Source organism: Pseudophryne corroboree, chromosome 6 (genome assembly GCF_028390025.1).
Source record: "Pseudophryne corroboree isolate aPseCor3 chromosome 6, aPseCor3.hap2, whole genome shotgun sequence".
Classification (NCBI taxonomy): domain Eukaryota; kingdom Metazoa; phylum Chordata; class Amphibia; order Anura; family Myobatrachidae; genus Pseudophryne; species Pseudophryne corroboree.
In genome coordinates, this window is record NC_086449.1 from 282,429,331 (window position 1) to 282,450,846 (window position 21,516).

The 21,516-nt window shown below is 44.1% G+C and overlaps 1 protein-coding gene across 1 annotated transcript in view; it reads right to left on the reverse strand.

Annotated features, from left to right (window-relative positions):
* The window catches only part of LOC134932054 (tropomodulin-2-like), a 169,967-nt gene that overhangs the window by 16,355 nt on the left and 132,096 nt on the right, over positions 1–21,516 (reverse strand). Inside the window, exons 4-6 of the mRNA XM_063926088.1 lie at positions 11,287–11,409; positions 10,114–10,188; positions 1,165–1,295 (exon numbers count right to left, since the gene is read on the reverse strand). Coding sequence (XP_063782158.1) covers positions 1,165–1,295; positions 10,114–10,188; positions 11,287–11,409 — 329 coding nt within the window. The remainder of the gene's footprint in view (positions 1–1,164; positions 1,296–10,113; positions 10,189–11,286; positions 11,410–21,516) is intronic.

Consider the following 21,516-nt stretch of genomic DNA (forward strand, 5'->3'; position numbering starts at 1 on the left):
ATCAGTGAGTGGCCAAGAGGTTTCGTGGCATCCTGGGAGAGGTATGGTCTGATGCTGACGATTTTGCGTGGCTGGAAACAACGGGTCTGAGCAAGAGACTGAATATAGTGAGGAGGGTATAATACTACTTGTGATGTAGCTAAAAATCTCAAAAATTATCAAAATATGTTGCAAGTTTATGCAACCAATTGCTACAAGCTAGTGACCTGTAGCCCCGTGGAGAAAGAATAAATTGTGTATCTAGGTTTTTACCCATCTCAATACAGTAATGCATCAATCTGGACAATAATTTCTGGAAAATAATCCAGATTAAGCATACGTTTTTCTAAATCCCCCCTTTTTAGATTTAAGATATAAACTACATGGGACGTCCAACCATAAAACAGGGTCAAGAATCAGCCACCCAGTCACAGGACAGTTGGGGATCACACAGAAATGTGGTGTAAGTTTTTAACAGTACACTGATATCCTTGATCAGAAGATAAATTCTTTCATGTTAAATTTCCTATAAATCCTTTTATTTTCCCTTAATTGCTATACATATATTATGCATTTTAATTGTAACTATTTATTAGATTTTTTGTAACTAAGAATTGTACACATTTTGTAAATAAAGTATTTCTTTATTTGTCTGTTCATATATGGACCCTAGTGTTTGAAAATGTTTGCTTAGTATACCCTATAACAGTGATTGTGAGACTGCGCAACTGTGAGTCATATGGAGATCTATTGCCCTGATAACATAGGTTGTGGCAGTTTACTGGGTGATAAACTTATCTAGGGTATATTTACTTATCTAGAGGGGTATATTGTTAGGTGGAGTGGTGATAACATATTAAATGTCAATATACAGATGTGTCCTCTTATATTATATCGCAGGCACTTGTAGCGTATGATAATGGGGAGTGCACGTACAGTACGCATGCCCCCACTATCCATTACTTTAAATAGGAAAACCGGGGGTTGCGCCTCAGTACACTACGCCGCTACAATATGCAGCAAAGCTATTACAGGACACATCTGTAATATTAATCCCTGTCTTCCATACTGTACATCAAAAGCTGTATGAGACTGGACCTAGCAGGTGATGTTGCTTTTGCTTTGCTTTTAGTTTGCATAAATACGTATGCCCAAAGAGAGATGTTTGTCTTTCCCAATAAATACCTTAATGTTGTTCAAGTTGACATCCACAAGGAAAGGATCATTGGCTTTTAGCCTCTGCAAGCTCTCTTCCACATTTGTGGGGTTTGGTGGGTCTTCAAACGATGGTTTCACTTTTTCAGCTTTGACAACATCTACAAAAAATACTTTTTTAGTAGAACCACACAGGGGTAAATTCAGCTTCAATGCAGCAGGGTAGCATTGCTCAGGGACCGTGAAACAATATCTGTACCCCATGGTTATTGTTATTGGGAGGTTGCACAAATATGTCATGTCATACACTGATATGTAGGTAGATAGAAACTAGACATATGTTGGAGTAATGACTCTCTATGTGGTGGTATACTTTGCTAAGCGAGGAATGCCATAGTATTCATGATAGTCTTTTATAAATCTATGCATCAGTACATATCAGTGACAATCTCAGGTAAATTAATGGTTACACTGTAAGGCAAGTCAGTCTAGAAAGCCTCTGCAATGTGCAACTGACATGCTGGGCTAAACCAACATTCAGCAGAAGCTATATTATTATATTTTCTTTAAATTTACCAGTTAGATCAGGCATTCCCAACTTCGGTCCTCAGGGCACACCAACAGTCCAGGTTTTAGTGATATCCATGCTTGAGCTCAGGTGACTTAGGCTCGTAATTTGATTAAGAGCGGCGGGCATCGAGGGGGCAGCAACGCAGCATTTTGGGGGAGTGGTCCGGACAAAGGAGGCGTGTCTGAACCATTTTTTTTGGGCAGCTGCGTGATGTCACACACAGCTGCTCCAATGAAAAAGATGACGGCAGTGCGCCTGCTTATGCAGCATGGCTGCATATGCAGGGGGTCTACCCTTATTTTCTGGATCTGCGATGCGATTGCAATTGAATTGCAATTACATCGCAGTGCAGCACTTTGCATGCTGGGTGGCCTTGCCCTGTGCTGAGCGGCCCCAGCATGCAATAATAAGATTTTACTTACCGATAAATCTATTTCTCGTAGTCCGTAGTGGATGCTGGGGACTCCGTCAGGACCATGGGGAATAGCGGCTCCGCAGGAGACAGGGCACAAAAGTAAAAGCTTTAGGATCAGGTGGTGTGCACTGGCTCCTCCCCATATGACCCTCCTCCAAGCCTCAGTTAGGATACTGTGCCCGGACGAGCGTACACAATAAGGAAGGATTTTGAATCCCGGGTAAGACTCCTACCAGCCACCACACCAATCACACTGTACAACCTGTGATCTGAACCCAGTTAACAGCATGATAACAGCGGAGCCTCTGAAAAGATGGCTCACAACAATAATAACCCGATTTTTGTAACAATAACTATGTACAAGTATTGCAGACAATCCGCACTTGGGATGGGCGCCCAGCATCCACTACGGACTACGAGAAATAGATTTATCGGTAAGTAAAATCTTATTTTCTCTGACGTCTTAGTGGATGCTGGGGACTCCGTCAGGACCATGGGGATTATACCAAAGCTCCCAAACGGGCGGGAGAGTGCGGATGACTCTGCAGCACCGAATGAGAGAACTCAAGGTCCTCTTTAGCCAGGGTATCAAATTTGTAGAATTTTACAAACGTGTTCTCCCCCGACCACGTAGCTGCTCGGCAGAGTTGTAATGCCGAGACCCCTCGGGCAGCCGCCCAGGATGAGCCCACCTTCCTTGTGGAATGGGCCTTGACAGATTTAGGCTGTGGCAGGCCTGCCACAGAATGTGCAAGTTGAAATGTGCTACAAATCCAACGAGCAATCGTCTGCTTAGAAGCAAGAGCACCCAGTTTGTTGGGTGCATACAGGATAACAGCGAGTCAGTTTTCCTGACTCCAGCCGTCCTGGAAACCTATATTTTCAGGGCCCTGACAACATCTAGCAACTTGGAGTCCTCCAAGTCCCTAGTAGCCGCAGGTACCACAATAAGCTGGTTCAGGTGAAACGCTGACACCACCTTAGGAAGAAACTGGGGACGAGTCCGCAGTTCTGCCCTGTCCGAATGGACAATCAGATATGGCTTTTGTGAGACAAAGCCGCCAATTCTGACACTCGCCTGGCCGAGGCCAGGGCCAACAGCATGGTCACTTTCCATGTGAGATATTTCAAATCCACAGATTTGAGCGGTTTAAAATGTGATTTGAGGAATCCCAGAACTACGTTGAGATCCCACAGTGCCACTGGAGGCACAAAAAGGGGGTTGTATATGCAATACTCCCTTGACAAACTTCTGGAAGCCAATTCTTTCTGGAAGAAAATTTACAGGGCCGAAATTTGAACCTTAATGGACCCCAATTTGAGGCCCATAGACACTCCTGTTTGCAGGAAATGCAGGAATCGACCAAGTTGAAATTTCTTCGTGGGGCCTTCCTGGCCTCACACCACGCAACATATTTTCGCCACATGTGGTGATAATGTTTTGCGGTCACCTCCTTCCTGGCTTTGACCAGGGTAGGAATGACCTCTTCCGGAATGCCTTTTTCCCTTAGGATCTGGCGTTCCACCGCCATGCCGTCAAACGCAGCCGCGGTAAGTCTTGGAACAGACCTGGTACTTGCTGAAGCAAGTCCCTTCTTAGCGGCAGAGGCCATGAGTCCTCTGTGAGCATTTCTTGAAGTTCCGGGTGCCACGTCCTTCTTGGCCAATCCGGAGCCACGAGTATAGTTCTTACTCCTCTACGTCTTATAATTCTCAGTACCTTGGTTATGAGAAGCAGAGGAGGGAACACATACACCGACTGGTACACCCACAGTGTTACCAGAACGTCCACAGATATTGCTTGAGGGTCTCTTGACCTGGCGCAATACCTGTCCAGTTTTTTGTTCAGGCGGGACGCCATCATGTCCACCTTTGGTCTTTCCCAACGGTTCACAATCATGTGGAATACTTCCCGATGAAGTCCCCACTCTCCCGGGTGGAGGTCGTGCCTGCTGAGGAAGTCTGCTTCCCAGTTGTCCACACCCGAAATGAACACTGCTGACAGTGCTATCACATGATTTTTCGCCCAGCGAAGAATCCTTGCAGTTTCTGCCATTGCCCTCCTGCTTCTTGTGCCGCCCTGTCTTTACGTGGGCGACTGCCGTGATGTTGTCCCACTGGATCAATACCGGCTGACCTTGAAGCAGAGGTCTTGCTAAGCTTAGAACATTGTAAATTGCCCTTAGCTCCAGTATATTTATGTGGAGAGAAGTCTCCAGACTTGATCACACTCCCTGGAAATTTTTTCCCTGTGTGACTGCTCCCCAGCCTCTCAGGCTGGCATCCGTGGTCACCAGGACCCAGTCCTGAATGCCGAGTCTGCGGCCCTTTAGTAGATGAGCACTCTGCAGCCACCGCAGAAGAAACACCCTTGTCCTTGGAGACAGGGTTATCCGCTGATGCATCTGAAGATGCGATCCGGACCATTTTTCCAGCAGATCCCACTGAAAAGTTCTTGCGTGAAATCTACCGAATGGAATCGCTTCGTAAGAAGCCACCATTTTTCCCAGGACCCTTGTGCAATGATGCACTGACACTTTTCCTGGTTTTAGGAGGTTCCTGACTAGCTCGGATAACTCCCTGGCTTTCTTCTCCGGGAGAAACACCTTTTTCTGGACTGTGTCCAGAATCATCCCTAGGAACAGCAGACGTGTCGTCGGAAACAGCTGCGGTTTTGGAATATTTAGAATCCACCCGTGCTGTCGTAGAACTACTTGAGATAGTGCTACTCCGACCTCCAACTGTTCTCTGGACCTTGCCCCTATCAGGAGATCGTCCATTTTTTTTGAAGAAGAATCATCATTTCGGCCATTACCTTGGTAAGGACCCGGGGTGCCGTGGACAATCCAACCGGCAGCGTCTGAAACTGATAGTGACAGTTCTGTACCACGAACCTGAGGTACCCTTGGTGAGAAGGGCAAATTGGGACATGGAGGTAAGCATCCCTGATGTCCCGGGACACCATATAGTCCCCTTCTTCCTGGTTCGCTATCACTGCTCTGAGTGACTCCATCTTGATTTGAACCTTTGTATGTAAGTGTTCAACTATTTCAGATTTAGAATAGGTCTCACCGAGCCGTCTGGCTTCAGTACCACAATATAGTGTGGAATAATACCCCTTTCCTTGTTGTAGGAGGGGTACTTTGATTATCACCTGCTGGGAATACAGCTTGTGAATTGTTTCCACTACTGCCTCCCTGTCGGAGGGAGACGTTGGTAAAGCAGACTTCAGGAACCTGCGAGGGGGAGACGTCTCGAATTTCCAATCTGTACCCCTGGGATACTACTTGTAGGATCCAGGGGTCCACTTGCGAGTGAGCCCACTGCGTGCTGAAACTCTTGAGACGACCCCCCCCACCGCACCTGAGTCCGCTTGTACGGCCCCAGCGTCATGCTGAGGACTTGGCAGAAGCGGTGGAGGGCTTCTGTTTCTGGGAATGGGCTGCCTGCTGCAGTCTTCTTCCCTTTCCTCTATCCCATGGCAGATATGACTGGCCTTTTGCCCGCTTGCCCTTATGGGAACGAAAGGACTGAGGCTGAAAAGACGTTGTCTTTTTCTCCTTTATACGGCAATACTTCCATGTGCCGTTTGGAATCTGCATCACCTGACCACTGTCGTGTCCATAAACAACTTCTGGCAGATATGGACATCGCACTTACTCTTGATGCCAGAGTGCAAATATCCCTCTGTGCATCTCGCATATATAGAAATGCATCCTTTAAATGCTCTATAGTCAATAAAATACTGTCCCTGTCAAGGGTATCAATATTTTCAGTCAGGGAATCCGACCAAGCCACCCCAGCGCTGCACATCCAGGCTGAGGCGATCGCTGGTCGCAGTATAACACCAGTATGTGTGTATATACTTTTTAGGATATTTTCCAGCCTCCTATCAGCTGGCTCCTTGAGGGCGGCCCTATCTGGAGACGGTACCGCCACTTGTTTTGAAAAGCGTGTGAGCGCCTTATCCACCCTAAGGGGTGTTTCCCAACGCGCCCTAACTTCTGGCGGGAAAGGGTATACCGCCAATAATTTTCTATCGGGGGAAACCCACGCATCATCACACACTTCATTTAATTTATCTGATTCAGGAAAAACTACAGGTAGTTTTTTCACCCTCCACATAATACCCTTTTTTGTGGTACTTGTAGTATCAGAAATATGTAACACCTCCTTCATTGCCCTTAACAAGTAACGTGTGGCCCTAAAGGAAAATACGTTTGTTTCTTCACCGTCGACACTGGAGTCAGTGTCCGTGTCTGTGTCGACCGACTGAGGTAAAAGGACGTTTTAACGCCCCTGACGGTGTTTGAGACGCCTGGACAGGTACTAATTGGTTTGCCGGCCGTCTCATGTCGTCAACCGACCTTGCAGCGTGTTGACATTATCACGTAATTCCTTAAATAAGCCATCCATTCCGGTGTCGACTCCCTAGAGAGTGACATCACCATTACAGGCAATTGCTCCGCCTCCTCACCAACATCGTCCTCATACATGTCGACACACACGTACCGACACACAGCACACACACAGGGAATGCTCTGATAGAGGACAGGACCCCACTAGCCCTTTGGGGAGACAGAGGGAGAGTTTGCCAGCACACACCAAAAACGCTATAATTATACAGGGACAACCTTTATATAAGTGTTTTTCCCTTATAGCATTTTAATATATATAGTCATATCGCCAAATAAGTGCCCCCCCTCTCTGTTTTAACCCTGTTTCTGTAGTGCAGTGCAGGGGAGAGCCTGGGAGCCTTCCCACCAGCATTTCTGTGAGGGAAAATGGCGCTGTGTGCTGAGGAGAATAGGCCCCGCCCCCTTTTCGGCGGGCTTCTTCTCCCGTTTTTCTGAGACCTGGCAGGGGTTAAATACATCCATATAGCCCCCAGGGGCTATATGTGATGTATTTTTAGCCAGAATAAGGTACTATAATTGCTGCCCAGGGCGCCCCCCCCAGCGCCCTGCACCCTCAGTGACCGCTGCTATGAAGTGTGCTGACAACAATGGCGCACAGCTGCAGTGCTGTGCGCTACCTTATGAAGACTGAAAAGTCTTCTGCCGCCGGTTTCTGGACCTCTTCACTTTTCGGCATCTGCAAGGGGGTCGGCGGCGCGGCTCCGGGACGAACCCCAGGGTGAGACCTGTGTTCCGACTCCCTCTGGAGCTAATGGTGTCCAGTAGCCTAAGAAGCCAATCCATCCTGCACGCAGGTGAGTTCACTTCTCTCCCCTAAGTCCCTCGATGCAGTGAGCCTGTTGCCAGCAGGACTCACTGAAAATAAAAAACCTAACAAAACTTTTACTCTAAGCAGCTCTTTAGGAGAGCCACCTAGATTGCACCCTTCTCGGCCGGGCACAAAAATCTAACTGAGGCTTGGAGGAGGGTCATAGGGGGAGGAGCCAGTGCACACCACCTGATCCTAAAGCTTTTACTTTTGTGCCCTGTCTCCTGCGGAGCCGCTATTCCCCATGGTCCTGACGGAGTCCCCAGCATCCAGTAGGACGTCAGAGAAAGAAGCAATAGCAGAATATGCTACTAAACCTGAATCGGGTCCTTAATTAGTACATCAATTATTTTGATTTAACCATCTGTGCTGGAGCCTGGATAAAACTAAAACCTGCATTGTTAGTGTGCCTTGAGGGCAGAGGTTGGAATGCCTGAGTTAGACAGTGGGTTAAATGATATTTAGTAATGTGAATTTTGCATGTAGTAGTCTTCAAAACTAAATAAATATAAATCCATCATAGCTGAAAAACATGGTTGCATATTAATGAAAATGCAGCCTAACCATGGAATTGGAACCAGCATATCAGAAATATTGGGTCATGAAGTATCTCATTCATGAATTCATAAGTTGCAATATCATGAATATTGGTTTACTCAACAAAATGAATGGGCCTCAATTGCAAAGCGCACTGGATATGCACTGCAAAACACCTTGGCTTGCACTGCGACATCTATATGGTAAGGGGGAAAGGCTGACACAGAGAAAGAAAGAGATCTTGTAAGCTTTTATAGTGAAAACAAAGTAAAGAGAATAATTTAGGCAGCGTTGGTAGAAACTGGTGAAAGAAGAAAGTCTTGACTGAAAAGATGACAGATAAAATATTATAAGCAGTTCTAGGATTGTACAGCTCAATAATGGGCAGATTTTTATTTATATACTGTAGTTTATGGGATGTATTTTATGAAGTGCTAAGTAATATTACTTGTAGGGGAGCCCAGGCATAAAAGCATGAATGATGTGCCTATGGAACTTAAATCCACCTTAGGCTGTAGTTTTAAAATAGTGTCTTTCATGTAGGATACATAATTCCATTACCTGTGTTTTCCATTATCAGGTTACAGAAAAGCTCACTTGGGGTCTGGCAAGAACATTTATTGCACCATAAACCTAAGGAGTTGCTATTAAAGGCGCTCACATATGGACAAGTCTTGTACAAGGTAATACAGCTGTGAAAAGAATGCAAATATTTAACGAGTACTTAACCTAGGAGATATAAGTATATGCTAATTTTATTTACTGAAGTGCAGAAGAATGTAATGTTACTGCAGTACAGTACAGTAGAATTGTGACAAGAATAATAAGTTATTTCTACTGGGTGTGGTGTGGCTTGTTTTATTAGATTATTTTGAGTAAAGCTTTTATTACTTTGGAGAGAAATGTATTTCCCTGACTGGAAAATGGAAAAAGTAGTCACCAAAGCTGATATCACACTACGCCTCACCCATTATGCACAATGTAAATGGCCTCCATAAGTGACAGATGCACTTTAACTTTTTATGAACAAACTAACATCTTGAGACTGTGATATAACAATTATGTAATGTCCTGACATGTCCCAAATAAACAAAGTTGGTTGCGTAACACATTAGTCTTAAGCTGGGTACACACTTGCAGAATTGTATGATCCGGGTGAATCGAATGGCAAATCGGCTGTATCATGCATTGTGTACGACCGATCACGTACTCCCGCAAGTTGTTTGTCAGGTCATGTGATTGGCTGTGCTGCACAGCCAATCACACAACCTTGCATGCGATGCAGTGAATATTAATAACGGATAGAACAGTGATCGTTCCGTTGCTCATTAATATCTGCCTAGTGTGTACCGGCAATCTCCTAATGAGCAGAGCAGAGGTAATTGCCCTGCACATTGGCACGATTGCTGGTCGCACTAATGTGTATCCAGCATAACATTTCTTATGAAGTTTGTTTTAAACAAACTAGTAATATTTACAATATATGTACAGGATTGACTAATAAAGATATTATTTAATTCGGGATACGGTCATTAGGTCGACACCGCTTAGCTCGACAGTCATTAGGTCGACCACTATAGGTCGATATGCATTATGTCGACAAAGTCACTAAGTCGACATGGTCATTAGGTCGACATGTACTAGGTCAACAGGTCAAAAGGTCGACATGAGTTTTTTTTATTTTAAATTACATTTTTGAACTTTTTCATACTTTACGATCCACGTGGACTACGATTGGGAAAAGTAACCTTGCCCGAAGCATGGCGAGTGAAGCCAGCCATGCAAGGGGACACGGTGCACTAACTGGGGTTCCCTGTCACTTTACGAAGAAAACGACTCCAAAAACAGTAAAAAAAAATCATGTCAACCTTTTGACCTGTCGACCTAGGACATGTCGACCTAATGACCATGTCAACCTATAGTGGTCGACCTAATGACTGTTGATCTAAGTTGTGTCGACCCAACGACCCATACCCTTTAATTCATTGTTGCTTAATCTCCAAAAATACCAGGAAGGCTCCCAAATTAGGCAGAGACCTTCAGATGAGAAGGCATCTCCCTTGAAAGGTGTGTGGTGACATGTTCTAAATTAAGCCACGGCCACCTCAAACATGCATATATAAACTCAATGAAGAACAATACACTGAGGCTTTCACAAAACTCAAATTTCTGGTAACAGCAGACATCTTACAGTTAGCTGCAAAGTTTACGTGATATTATATATTCATACCTCGAAGATCTGCTCCATCTTGTCCTCCATCATTTCCCTGTGGTCTCCTGGCAAAATGTTGCACCCCAAGGACAGCTGATAAACAGAAGTTTGAAATTCCAATATTATTTTTTTTATTAAGTGTTTTATATTCCATCTAAAATGGGCTGACAGAGCCATACTTTACAATACAAACAATTATATTTCTCTACTCATATTTTTCATTTATAGCCTCCAAACTGACAAAAACAAATAATAACATAATTCGTTTTTCTACTGAGTTAAGGTTAAAAAAACAGCTTCACAAAGTGCACTGTTTTCCATCTTGCCTCATTACCTGTCTTACTAAAACGAAACTCTAAGGTCATGTGTTGAGACACCTGAAATGTTTATTTTTATTCATCCAGCTTGCGCTGAGTTAAACAAAGATAGTGTGGCTGATTGCACTGATACACTTGCTTTTTACTATGTTTTGCCATCTTATAAACAAATCTGAATTTTAGCTTAATTATGAAGAAAATAAAGTAAAAGAAATGTGATTGTTTCCCATAATAATGAATGAGAGGGTTGTTATTTATTTATTTATTTTATTTGACAAATTTACTATCTGTGTTGCATTGTTCATGTGTAGCTCCAAGTTCTACAGTAAGGAAGATTATAGTTATCCAATCATGTGTTTATTTAATTCAGGTCTGTGTGCTTCTATGCCTGTGTAGACTGCAGTAGCAGTGGAGGTTTGGAACTCTGGGTTTTCTGGGTTGCACAGATCCAGTAAGACTCATCATTGAGAGACAGAAAGGGTTTAAAACTCTAATACACCCTGTGCTCTAGGCACTGATGCCGAATAGCGGCCAGCGAGTTGGCCGGGCTGTCCTTAGTGCCAGGGATTTATAATATTAGCTGTGCCAGAGAAGCATAGCAGATTATGGCTGCATGCCATTGCAGCAGACTGAACATTAGACTTTAATGCGACATTCACTTTCACCTGTCTGTCTAATTATTGTGCCTGTTTGTCTATGTCTGTGAATGTTAAGCTGCAGTGTGTGATATAATTAAATAGACATTGCTTCACCGTGAACCTGCCTGTCATGAGTCCTCATTTCTTGAACCCTGCTACAATATCTATCTATGCATATATCTGTAAGTAAGAGAAGAGGTAAGTCTTGTAATACAGCAGCAGGGCAACATACTTACAGGCAAGGTCGCTCAGCTCCGTGTCTGTTGCACTTGCTAAGGCCTCTTCCAGTTCTGGCTCCAAGGTCACCCTCTCCTCTGGCTGGCTTTCCATGGGCATGTGCTTTGGGACAAACACCTTACCTACATGAATTAATTGCAAAAAAGAGCCACGTTTCTAAAGGAAATCTGTCAAGTGCTGAACATGTATCTGAATTACACAGTACAAATCTGGTTCTATAAAAAAAATGACAGTTGAAAATCTCAGCTGTATAAACTATTGATGAGCACAGCTAAATAATTTTATTCTTTCCATTCAACTATATAATGTATAAATTACAAATAAGGTTTAACAGGTTATCTAAACATGTCACTTGCTCTAGTGAAAAGTATGTTCATTTTAATTAATGAATGATTTACAAGGATAGGAAGTATATGTAGACTATTTTGCAGAATCCAGTCTGAGAATGCGGGTAGGACAGCTGAAGTAAACAGCACTTTTATTTTACTTTGGCAAAAACAAAAAAACAAGACTGGAGAGAGATTGGCTATAAATAATGATTTATTTATGACACAACATGCTGAGAGAAAAGTGTAAAAATGTTATCATCTAACCCTCGTATTTGCAGGTGCCCTACATACAAGAACAATGAGGAGTCCAATCAGTATGACACCAAAATAGTTTATTAATGTTTTGCAGCAACATAACGGACATGACTACCACAGGTGCAGGGAGTGCAAATGCTATGGGGCACAAGGCTGAGAGGGGCCCACCTTCCCTGTCAAAGTTACATGTGTTATATACATTTTTTCACAATTTGGTGCTACATAGGTGTCCTTACAAACTTTTGCCTTGGGGTCTACAATATATCTAGTCACGACCCAGGACCTGCTCATTGTAATAAAATTAACTGAAGGGCATTTAAATATGAACTGGGGCACCGTAATGTGGCACAATATGAAGTGGAGGTACTATAATGTAGCACAGTATGAACAGGGGGCACTGTAATGTGGCATAATATGAACTGGGGACACTGTATGTCATAATGTGAATTGAGGGTTCTCTGTTGCATAATGTGTATTGGTAGCCCTACAATGTAACGTGAGCTACGATACTACCCTGGTTCATAAAATAAACTATTTCATAACAATAACTAAGTCACTACTATGGTTCAGAAAATGAAATGGGGCACTACTATGGGGTATAAAATTAACAACTGCTATGGAGAGGTGTCTCTCAAGAAGCATTGGGACAGGGTCCTCTTCAAACTGTTGCTATGGGGCTCACAAAGTTCTGGCTACGCTCCTGCTCACTGTTATGTAAAAGCTTGCAGGGTCTCAAAAAAGCTGTCTAAAACACTTTGAAAAGTTAATCAGAAACTTACGGGTTTCTCATTCAGGTTTTAACTGGATCCTATATTGTCCTTGATTATTTAATAAAGGATATTTCCGACCTAAGTGTACAATGCGAACTGTACAAACTACAACAACCAATCAGATTTCAGCTTTGATTTATCTTGTGGAAGTTGTATAATGAAAACAAATGTCTGCTAGCCAATAAATCATTTTTATTGTATTTTGTTAAAAACATATCTCCTGTTGCTACCCACACATTCTGCCTCTCCTCTTGGTAGACCCCTTACCATTCCCCAGTTATTCCAATAATAATGAGTTGTAATAGTCATGTTTGCTAAATAAAACAAGGCTACACCCATATGTGAATAATTATTTGGCAATGACAAAATAAATTTTTCCACCATTTCCCATCATAATGTGGCCAGTATTCTGTTGTACTCTTGGATGGCCGTTAATCTTATCTCAGCTGAACAAGCAATATGCTGCTTTACAACTGGAAACTGGCTGTATAATGATGTTCTCTGGACACTGTTACTTCCTCATTATTATATGTTGAACATTTATAGAAAATACATACTAACACAAAGTATATTTTCTACAGTATGTAATAAGATACACTGTTGCTTTTATGACTTAAAGCAAAATTATAAGATCATACAGAACTTTCCATTATGTTCAGTTTGAAAACTTGATAAATACATAACAACTATAGGTAGGATATGAGTTAAAACTAAAGAGCCTAATTAATAAAATACAAAATGCGTACGGCAGATTAGGACACACACCCTTCATGCCATTACTGGGAGTGAACTAAAAGAAGATTACTTTGGCCAGAGACAGCACCAGAATGAATAGAGAAGAAGCAACAGATGTTAGTAAGGTTGAAGTCAACTCTTCTCATGTTGTAATATAATGCAACACTTTCTATTCAACTGAAAGCAGGAGTGGCTGCAGGCAGCACAGTGTGACGCTAATCTAGTGACTGCCAAATCAGCAACTTTATTGCTTACACTGAACACAGTAACATGAACAGAAGAAAATGACACTGCTATATCTTGCCTCATTTAAGGCGTTCTAAGCAATAAAAGGTTTATTTAGGTGTTCTAATCAATAAAATGGGTTTAAAATGTTCTTTTAAAATTAATCCTGATGACCCAGAGGTATCAAGAGTCAAAATTTATCAGAGACAACCATTCAGAGTTAAAGAAGGATGAAAAAGAGGGACAGAAGGGTGCCCTAAGGTTATACATACTGTATGTTATATTAAACAGGTGTGCACTTTCTAAAGGGGGTTTCCGCTTAATTTAAGAAGCTCACTAGTACCCACACCCCACCCCAGCAGTAACTGTACTAGAATTCACAAATAGATCACATAAAATTTTTAGTTGGAGCCCCTGTGTTGGCTATTGCCTGCTACAGAGAGTACCCAGCAGTGTCACCGATGGTTAACAGATGTTTTGGCTATATGAATGCTATGGCCTTGCTAAACAGAGAGGATGGTGGTGGGGATTGGCGGACTGGAGGCGAACTTTACCAAAGTATTATTAGGAGGGACTACACTGATTCCCATCCCCTTCAGAATCCAATCAAGCTTCTCATTCACTTACAAAGCCCTCACCCATTCCTTTCCCACTTACATACCTTATCTCCCTTTTAAACTCCCACTGGCCCTCTTCACTCCATAAATGCATGCCGCCTCTCCCGCCAGCTGATTACTTCCTCCCATTCCTGCCTCCAAGATTTTGCCTCTGCAATTCTCTACCTCTCCCTATCATATTCTTCATCTCTCTACAAAACTTTAAAGGGACTCTCAAGACCCATTTCTTCATCAAACCAGCCATCTCACATCCTACCCCTCTATTCTATGCTCACTTCTACACTATTTGTGTCACCCTGTCTGTCTGCCCCTCCCCTTCAGAATGAAAGCTCTCACGAGCCAGGCCCTCTCGCCTCATGTGCTTTTCCTTCTCTTACTTAGACTATCTTCTACTCCATACTCCCCACAACAGCTCCCAACCCTTGTTTTCTGTCACCCTGATGCTTATCTCAGTGCCATGCAGCAATGTTTATATACCATGTACTTGTCCTACATTGTCTTGTAGTGTAAGTTGCTGTTTTCTTGGTTTGCTCAATTTTTTATGTTCTTTGCTAGGTGCTGTGGAACCTTAGTGGTGAGAAGATGACGAAGAGAAAGAAGAAGTAGAAATAATGGGGGTGATTCAGGCCTGATCGCTGTGCTGCTAATGTTGCTGACCTGCGTTCGGATAGCTGCCGCCAGTGCAAGTGTGCGATCGCATGTGGGCAGCTGCAAATCCGTTCGCACCTCACTCAGTGTGTGCAGTCTCTGCGCAGCCCAGGACTTACTCCTACAGTGCGATCACAACAGGCTGATTGGGGCCGGAGCTGACATCAGACACCCGCCCTTAAAACGTTTGGGAACGCCTGCTTTTTTCTGGACACTCCCAGTAAACGGTCAGTTACGACCCACAAACGGCCTCCTCCTGTCAATCACCTTGTGAGCGCACGTGCAAATGAAATTTTCGCACAATCATGTCGCTGAACAGCGATGCCCGTTGCTGTTGGCCAACGCACGTCCGCATTGCGGTACATACGCATGTGTAGATATGACATGATCACCCGCTGTGCAAAAACGCACAGCAGCGATCAGGTGTGAATCAGGCCCAATATTAACTAAGTTTCTTTTAGGATGTGGACAATCCCTTTATGTTTTGCAGAATTAATCATCTATGAACAGAGCTGGGAGGAAGACAGTTAGTTCTTAATTCTGTGTGATATGCTTGGGTCACGTCTGGGAACACTTAAAGCCACATTCCATGAAAAATGTGTGAATTTTCAAGGCCAAATTAGGATGAGGAGAATATTTTTGGAGATAAGTTTTGGTGTTTTAATAAATGCCATTTTTATTCAATAAAACAGTTTGAAAAAAATGCTAAACCCCTGTGTAATATCTTTAATACCAGGGAATTCCCAAACCCACTTTGTCCAAGTCGCAGTGTAAGCAGATTGCCACTTCAGTGCCACTAGCATCCTCTTACCTGGTGTTACTCTGCCGGGATTTACTAATAGTGACCGCGGACCATCGCCGGTCATCGCAACAATGCTAATCTTGTATGTACTAACATATACGATTAGTATTGCAATGCGATGCACCCTGGTGATTCGGAGGAGAGGGTGTGCGGGGTTCTCCAGGGATCTCTGTCATCTCCCAGCCCAGGAGGTGACGTCTGCAGACAGTTCCAGGCTCCTCCTCCTCCCTGCAGCCAGAAGTACAGCTGGCTGTGTCCCTGGGAGAGGAGGAGGCTGGCATCCGGGACTGCGATGGGAAGGATGCCTGCAGTCAGGTATGCAGAGACGGTGTGAGCGTCGGAGGCGGCAGGACGCGGTAAAAGCCCATAGGCTTCTATAGGATAATTAGAGATATCAGTTTGTCACCATAACAGGCTAGGGAAGTGGCAATTTTCTTTAGGTTTCTCCACAGAATACCTTTTCATACATATGGAAAAGCAGTAATAACCGATTTATTTTTTGAAACGGCATCACCGCATGATACATTGATTCGAGGGAGTTACTGCAAGCTCCAAGCCTGGCGGACTGAGAGCAGCAATTTAGGACTAGCACCAATTCTTACTGTGCACTTGGAAATTTGATATCAGTATAGTAACCCAGAACGGGAGATTGGATGACCAGTCACAGTGGTAAGGGCTGTTGAGTCCATAGACAACATTTTGTCCTGCATGATAAATATTTAGAACTAGAAAAAGATCTGTTGAATATTAATGAAAACTGAACCCATTACTGCTATTATATACTATAGATTATTTTCCTTGCATCGCTTACGTTTGATTAAAATCTATGGGGATATTGGCGGTCATTCAGATCTGATCGCTAGGCAGCGATTTTTGCTGTCCTGTGATCAGATAGTTGCCGCCTACAGGGGGAATGTATTTTCTCTGTGCAAGTGTGCGGTCGCATGTGTAGCAGAGCTGCACAAACTTATTTTGTGCAGTCTCTGTGCAGCCCTGGAGTTACTCAGCTGCTGCAATCACATCAGCATGTTCGGGACCAGATTTGACATCAGACACCCTCCCTGAAAACCTTTGATCTCTCCTGCGTTTTCCCGGACACTCCCTGAAAACGGTCAGTTGCCACCCACAAACGGCTTCCTCTTGTCAATCACTTTACGAACGTCTGTGCGAATGGATTCTTCGCACAATCTCGTTGCTGGCCGGCGATCCCCTTTGCAGCCGTCCGTCGTGCATGTGCATTGTGGGGCATATGCATGCTCAGTTTGGATCTGATCGCCCGCTGATCGAAAACGCACAGCAGTGATCAGATCTCAATGACCCCCATTGTTGGTTGCAGCTTATTATTAATACACTACTCATTCACATATATGTTAGAATGGTTTCCTTATTTATCCAATCAAAGAGAAACAAAGTCAGACTGTGGTTGCTGAGATCAATATTAAAATATTTAAAACTGATAAAGATTGTTTTTATTTTTGTGAAAATGCACAAATCTTGTAGTTCTCCTCATCTGATAAGGTAAGAGCAGGCACTGGTCTCAGCTCAGGGTCGCCAGCGACTTTGTCACCATTGTACAGTCAGTGCCCTGATGTATGAATACATATAAAATATATTGGAAATCCTCAGAATTCCATTTAAGATTTTCTGGAGCTGCAAATCAGCAAAAGCTGGAATGTAAAAACTGCTTCTTCCTGTCTGAGACGTCTGCTGGGCTGTCAGGGGTCACCAAATGTTCTGAGTCATCAATCAAAATAAACAGTTATCACTGGAAAAAGGGGAACAAGGAGTATAAAAACAAAAAGGGCGGTGTACAGATAATACATTCTGTTATGAAGACCTCTACACTTCAGGAATGTACACACTAAGTGGTCATTTAGAGAGATCAATTGTTAATTACAATGAACAAGGAAAAAAAGATTGGGCTTAGTGCGCCACCTAAGACCAATCTTTTCTTCCTTGTTCCAAAACCTATCTATATATATATATATAGGCAACAATATATGTGTGGCAGCACCCCCAGTTCATACACAAGACAAGGAATTGTTATGAATTGTAAGTTGGGGTTTCTCATTGCTCAATTTAGAATACGGTACTAGTGCAGTAGTTTTCCCATCCCCCCCCTTTTCCTTTGTAAAATTAATTACAATGAAAAAGGAGAAATGCTACATTATAAGATCAGTACACCTGTTACAGGAGAAGTAGGGAGACGTGATGACACAGCTGGCTTCTGTGTGCCCTATGGTTTAGTTAGGTGCAGTTTCATATAAGTTAACGGAAAATGCACATGGATAAACTGATCATAAGGTAGTGAAGTGACCACCCTTGGAAACATAGAATGTGACGGCAGATACAGTAGGAACCTCTTGGCCCACCTAGTCTGCCCCTTTTTCTTTGATCCTTTTGGTAACTTCAACCCTATTTGTCCTTAGCTCTTTGTAAGTATATTCTTATGCCTATCCCAAGCTCTACTGTCTTTGCGAGCCTCTACCATCTCTGATGGGAGGCTATTCTACCTATCCACTACCCTGTGAAGTAATTTTTCTTTAGGGTAGACATGCCTGTAATAAGAATCACTGGGGCCTGTAAACATGATTGTTTTAGGCTCAGTGTTGGACTACGTACCCTCACCAGATAACAGACGGGTCATGGTTACCAGATGCCATCTGCAAACATATATAGTGCAAAATGTAACACATGGTAAGGGCCTCTACAGCAGCGTCTGTGTGTGCATCTTTTGCAGTGTTGTTTCCTGAGACTTTGGGGGTCATTCCGACCCGATCGCATGTTGAAGGTGTTCGCAGTGGTGCGATCGGGTCTGAACTGCGCTTGCGCCGTGACCGCAATGCGCAGGTGCGTCGCTGCCCGGCAATGGAAAATGCCGGGCAGCGTGGGACCTTACGAAGAACGCAATCGCATCGGTGATCGCAAGGTGATTGACAGCAAGAAGGCATCTCTGGTTGGCAACTGACCATTTTCTGGGAGAGCAGTGGAAAACGCAGGCGTGTCCAGGCGTTTGCAGGGCGGGTGTCTGACGTCAATTCCGGGACCTGACAGGCTGAAGTGATCGCAGTGGCTGAGTAAGTTCAGAGCTACTCAGAAACTGCACAAAAACTTTTTGCACAGCTCCCCTGCACAATTGATCACACACTTGCTATGCTAAAATACACTCCCCCATAGGTGGCGACTATCTGATCGCATGGCTGCAAAAAACTGCTACCGTGCGATCAACTCAGAATGAGGGCCTTTATAGAAATGCCGCTACAAGCTTTTCCCTGAGGTGTGGTATAAAGGGGGTCATTCCGAGTTGTTCGCTCGGTAAATTTCATCGCATCGCAGCGATTTTCCGCTTAGTGCGCATGCGCAATGTTTGCACTGCGACTGCGCCAAGTAAATTTGCTATGAAGTTAGGAATTTTACTCACGGCTTTTTCTTCGTTCAGGCGATCGTAATGTGATTGACAGGAAGTGGGTGTTTCTGGGCGGAAACAGGCCGTTTTATGGGCGTGTGGGAAAAAACGCTACCGTTTCTGGGAAAAACGCGGGAGTGTCTGGAGAAACGGAGGAGTGGCTGGGCGAACGCTGGGTGTGTTTGTGATGTCAAACCAGGAACGACAAGCACTGAACTGATCGCAGATGCCGAGTAAGTCTGGAGCTACTCAGAAACTGCACAGAGATGTCTTTTCGCAATATTGCGAAACTTTCGTTCGCAATTTTACTATGCTAAGATTCACTCCCAGTAGGCGTAGGCTTAGCGTGTGCAAAGCTGCTAAAAACGGCTTGCGAGCGAACAACTCGGAATGACCCCCAAAATATAGATAGTGTCTAGTTAGACAGTCAATAGACCATGGGTCTTCAACCTGCGACCCTCCAGCTGCTGTGGAACTACACATCCCAGCATGCCCTGCCTCAGTTTTAGCATACCTTAATAGCAAAACTGTGGCAGGGCATGCTGGGATGTGTAGTTTCACAGCAGCTGGAGGGCCACAGGATGAAGACCCATGCAATAGACAGACACCATATTTTAGACAGACATTAGGTCGACAGCGTCAAACGGTCGACAGAGTCAAAATGTCGACATGAAAAAAGGTAGACAGTACAAAAGGTCGACATGGTCAAAAGGTCGACATGGTCAAAAGGTTAACATGAAAATGGTCGACATGAAAAAAGGTTGACACCATGTTTTTTGCATTTTTGTGGTTTGTGTGGATAGTTTTGTCATCTGGGACCCCCAATTGTAAAAAGGCATACCCTCGCGGGGCTCGCCACAAGGTTTATAACCAATTCTATGCCGACATGGATAGAGAAGGTATGAAAATGTCCAAAAACATGTTAAAATAAAAAAAAAATAAGATTTTACTCACCGGTAAATCTATTTCTCGTAGTCCATAGTGGATGCTGGGACTCCGTAAGGACCATGGGGAATAGCGGCTCCGCAGGAGACTGGGCACAACTAAAGAAAGCTTTAGGACTACCTGGTGTGCACTGGCTCCTCCCACTATGACCCTCCTCCAGACCTCAGTTAGGATACTGTGCCCGGAAGAGCTGACACAATAAGGAAGGATTTTGAATCCCGGGTAAGACTCATACCAGCCACACCAATCACACCGTATAACTCGTGATACTATACCCAGTTAACAGTATGAAATATAACTGAGCCTCTCAACAGATGGCTCAACAATAACCCTTTAGTTAGGCAATAACTATATACAAGTATTGCAGACAATCCGCACTTGGGATGGGCGCCCAGCATCCACTACGGACTACGAGAAATAGATTTACCGGTGAGTAAAATCTTATTTTCTCTGACGTCCTAAGTGGATGCTGGGACTCCGTAAGGACCATGGGGATTATACCAAAGCTCCCAAACGGGCAGGAGAGTGCGGATGACTCTGCAGCACCGAATGAGCAAACTCTAGGTCCTCCTCAGCCAGGGTATCAAACTTGTAGACTCTTGCAAAAGTGCTTGAACCCGACCAAGTAACAGCTCGGCAAAATTGTAAGGCCGAGACCCCTCGGGCAGCCGCCCAAGAAGAGCCCCTTTCCTCGTGGAATGGGCTCTTACAGATTTAGGGTGCGGCAGTCCAGCCGCAGAATGTGCAAGTTGAATCGTGCTACAGATCCAGCAAACAATAGCCTGCTTAGAAGCAGGAGCACCCAGCTTGTTGGGTGCATATAGGATAAATAGCGAGTCAGTTTTCCTGACTCCAGCCGTCCTGGAAACATATATTTTTCAGGGCCCTGACTACGTCCAGTAACTTGGAATCCTCCAAGTCCCAAGTAGCCGCAGGCACCACAATAGGTTGGTTCACATGAAACACTGATACCACCTTAGGAAGGAATTGGGAACGAGTCCTCAATTCCGCCCTATCCATATAAAAAAATTAGATAAGGGCTTTTGCATGATAAAGCCGCCAATACTGATACACGCCTGGCCGACGCCAAGGCCAACAGCATGACCACTTTCCACGTGAGGTATTTTAGCTCCACGGATTTAAGTGGTTCAACCCAATGCGACTTCAGGAAATCCAACACCACGTTGAGATCCCACGGTGCCACTGGAGGCACAAACGGGGCTGACTATGCAGCACTCCCTTAACAAAAGTCTGAACTTCAGGCAGTGAAGCCAGTTCTATTTTGGAAGAAAATCGATAGAGCCGAAATCTGGACCTTAATGGAACCCAATTTTAGGCCCATAGTCACCCCTGACTGTAGGAAGTGCAGAAATCGACCTAGCTGAAATTCCTCCGTTGGGGCCTTCCTGGCCTTACAGCACGCAACATATTTCCGCCATATGCGGTGATAATGGTTTGAGCTCACTTCTTTCCTAGCTTTAATTAGCGTAGGGATAA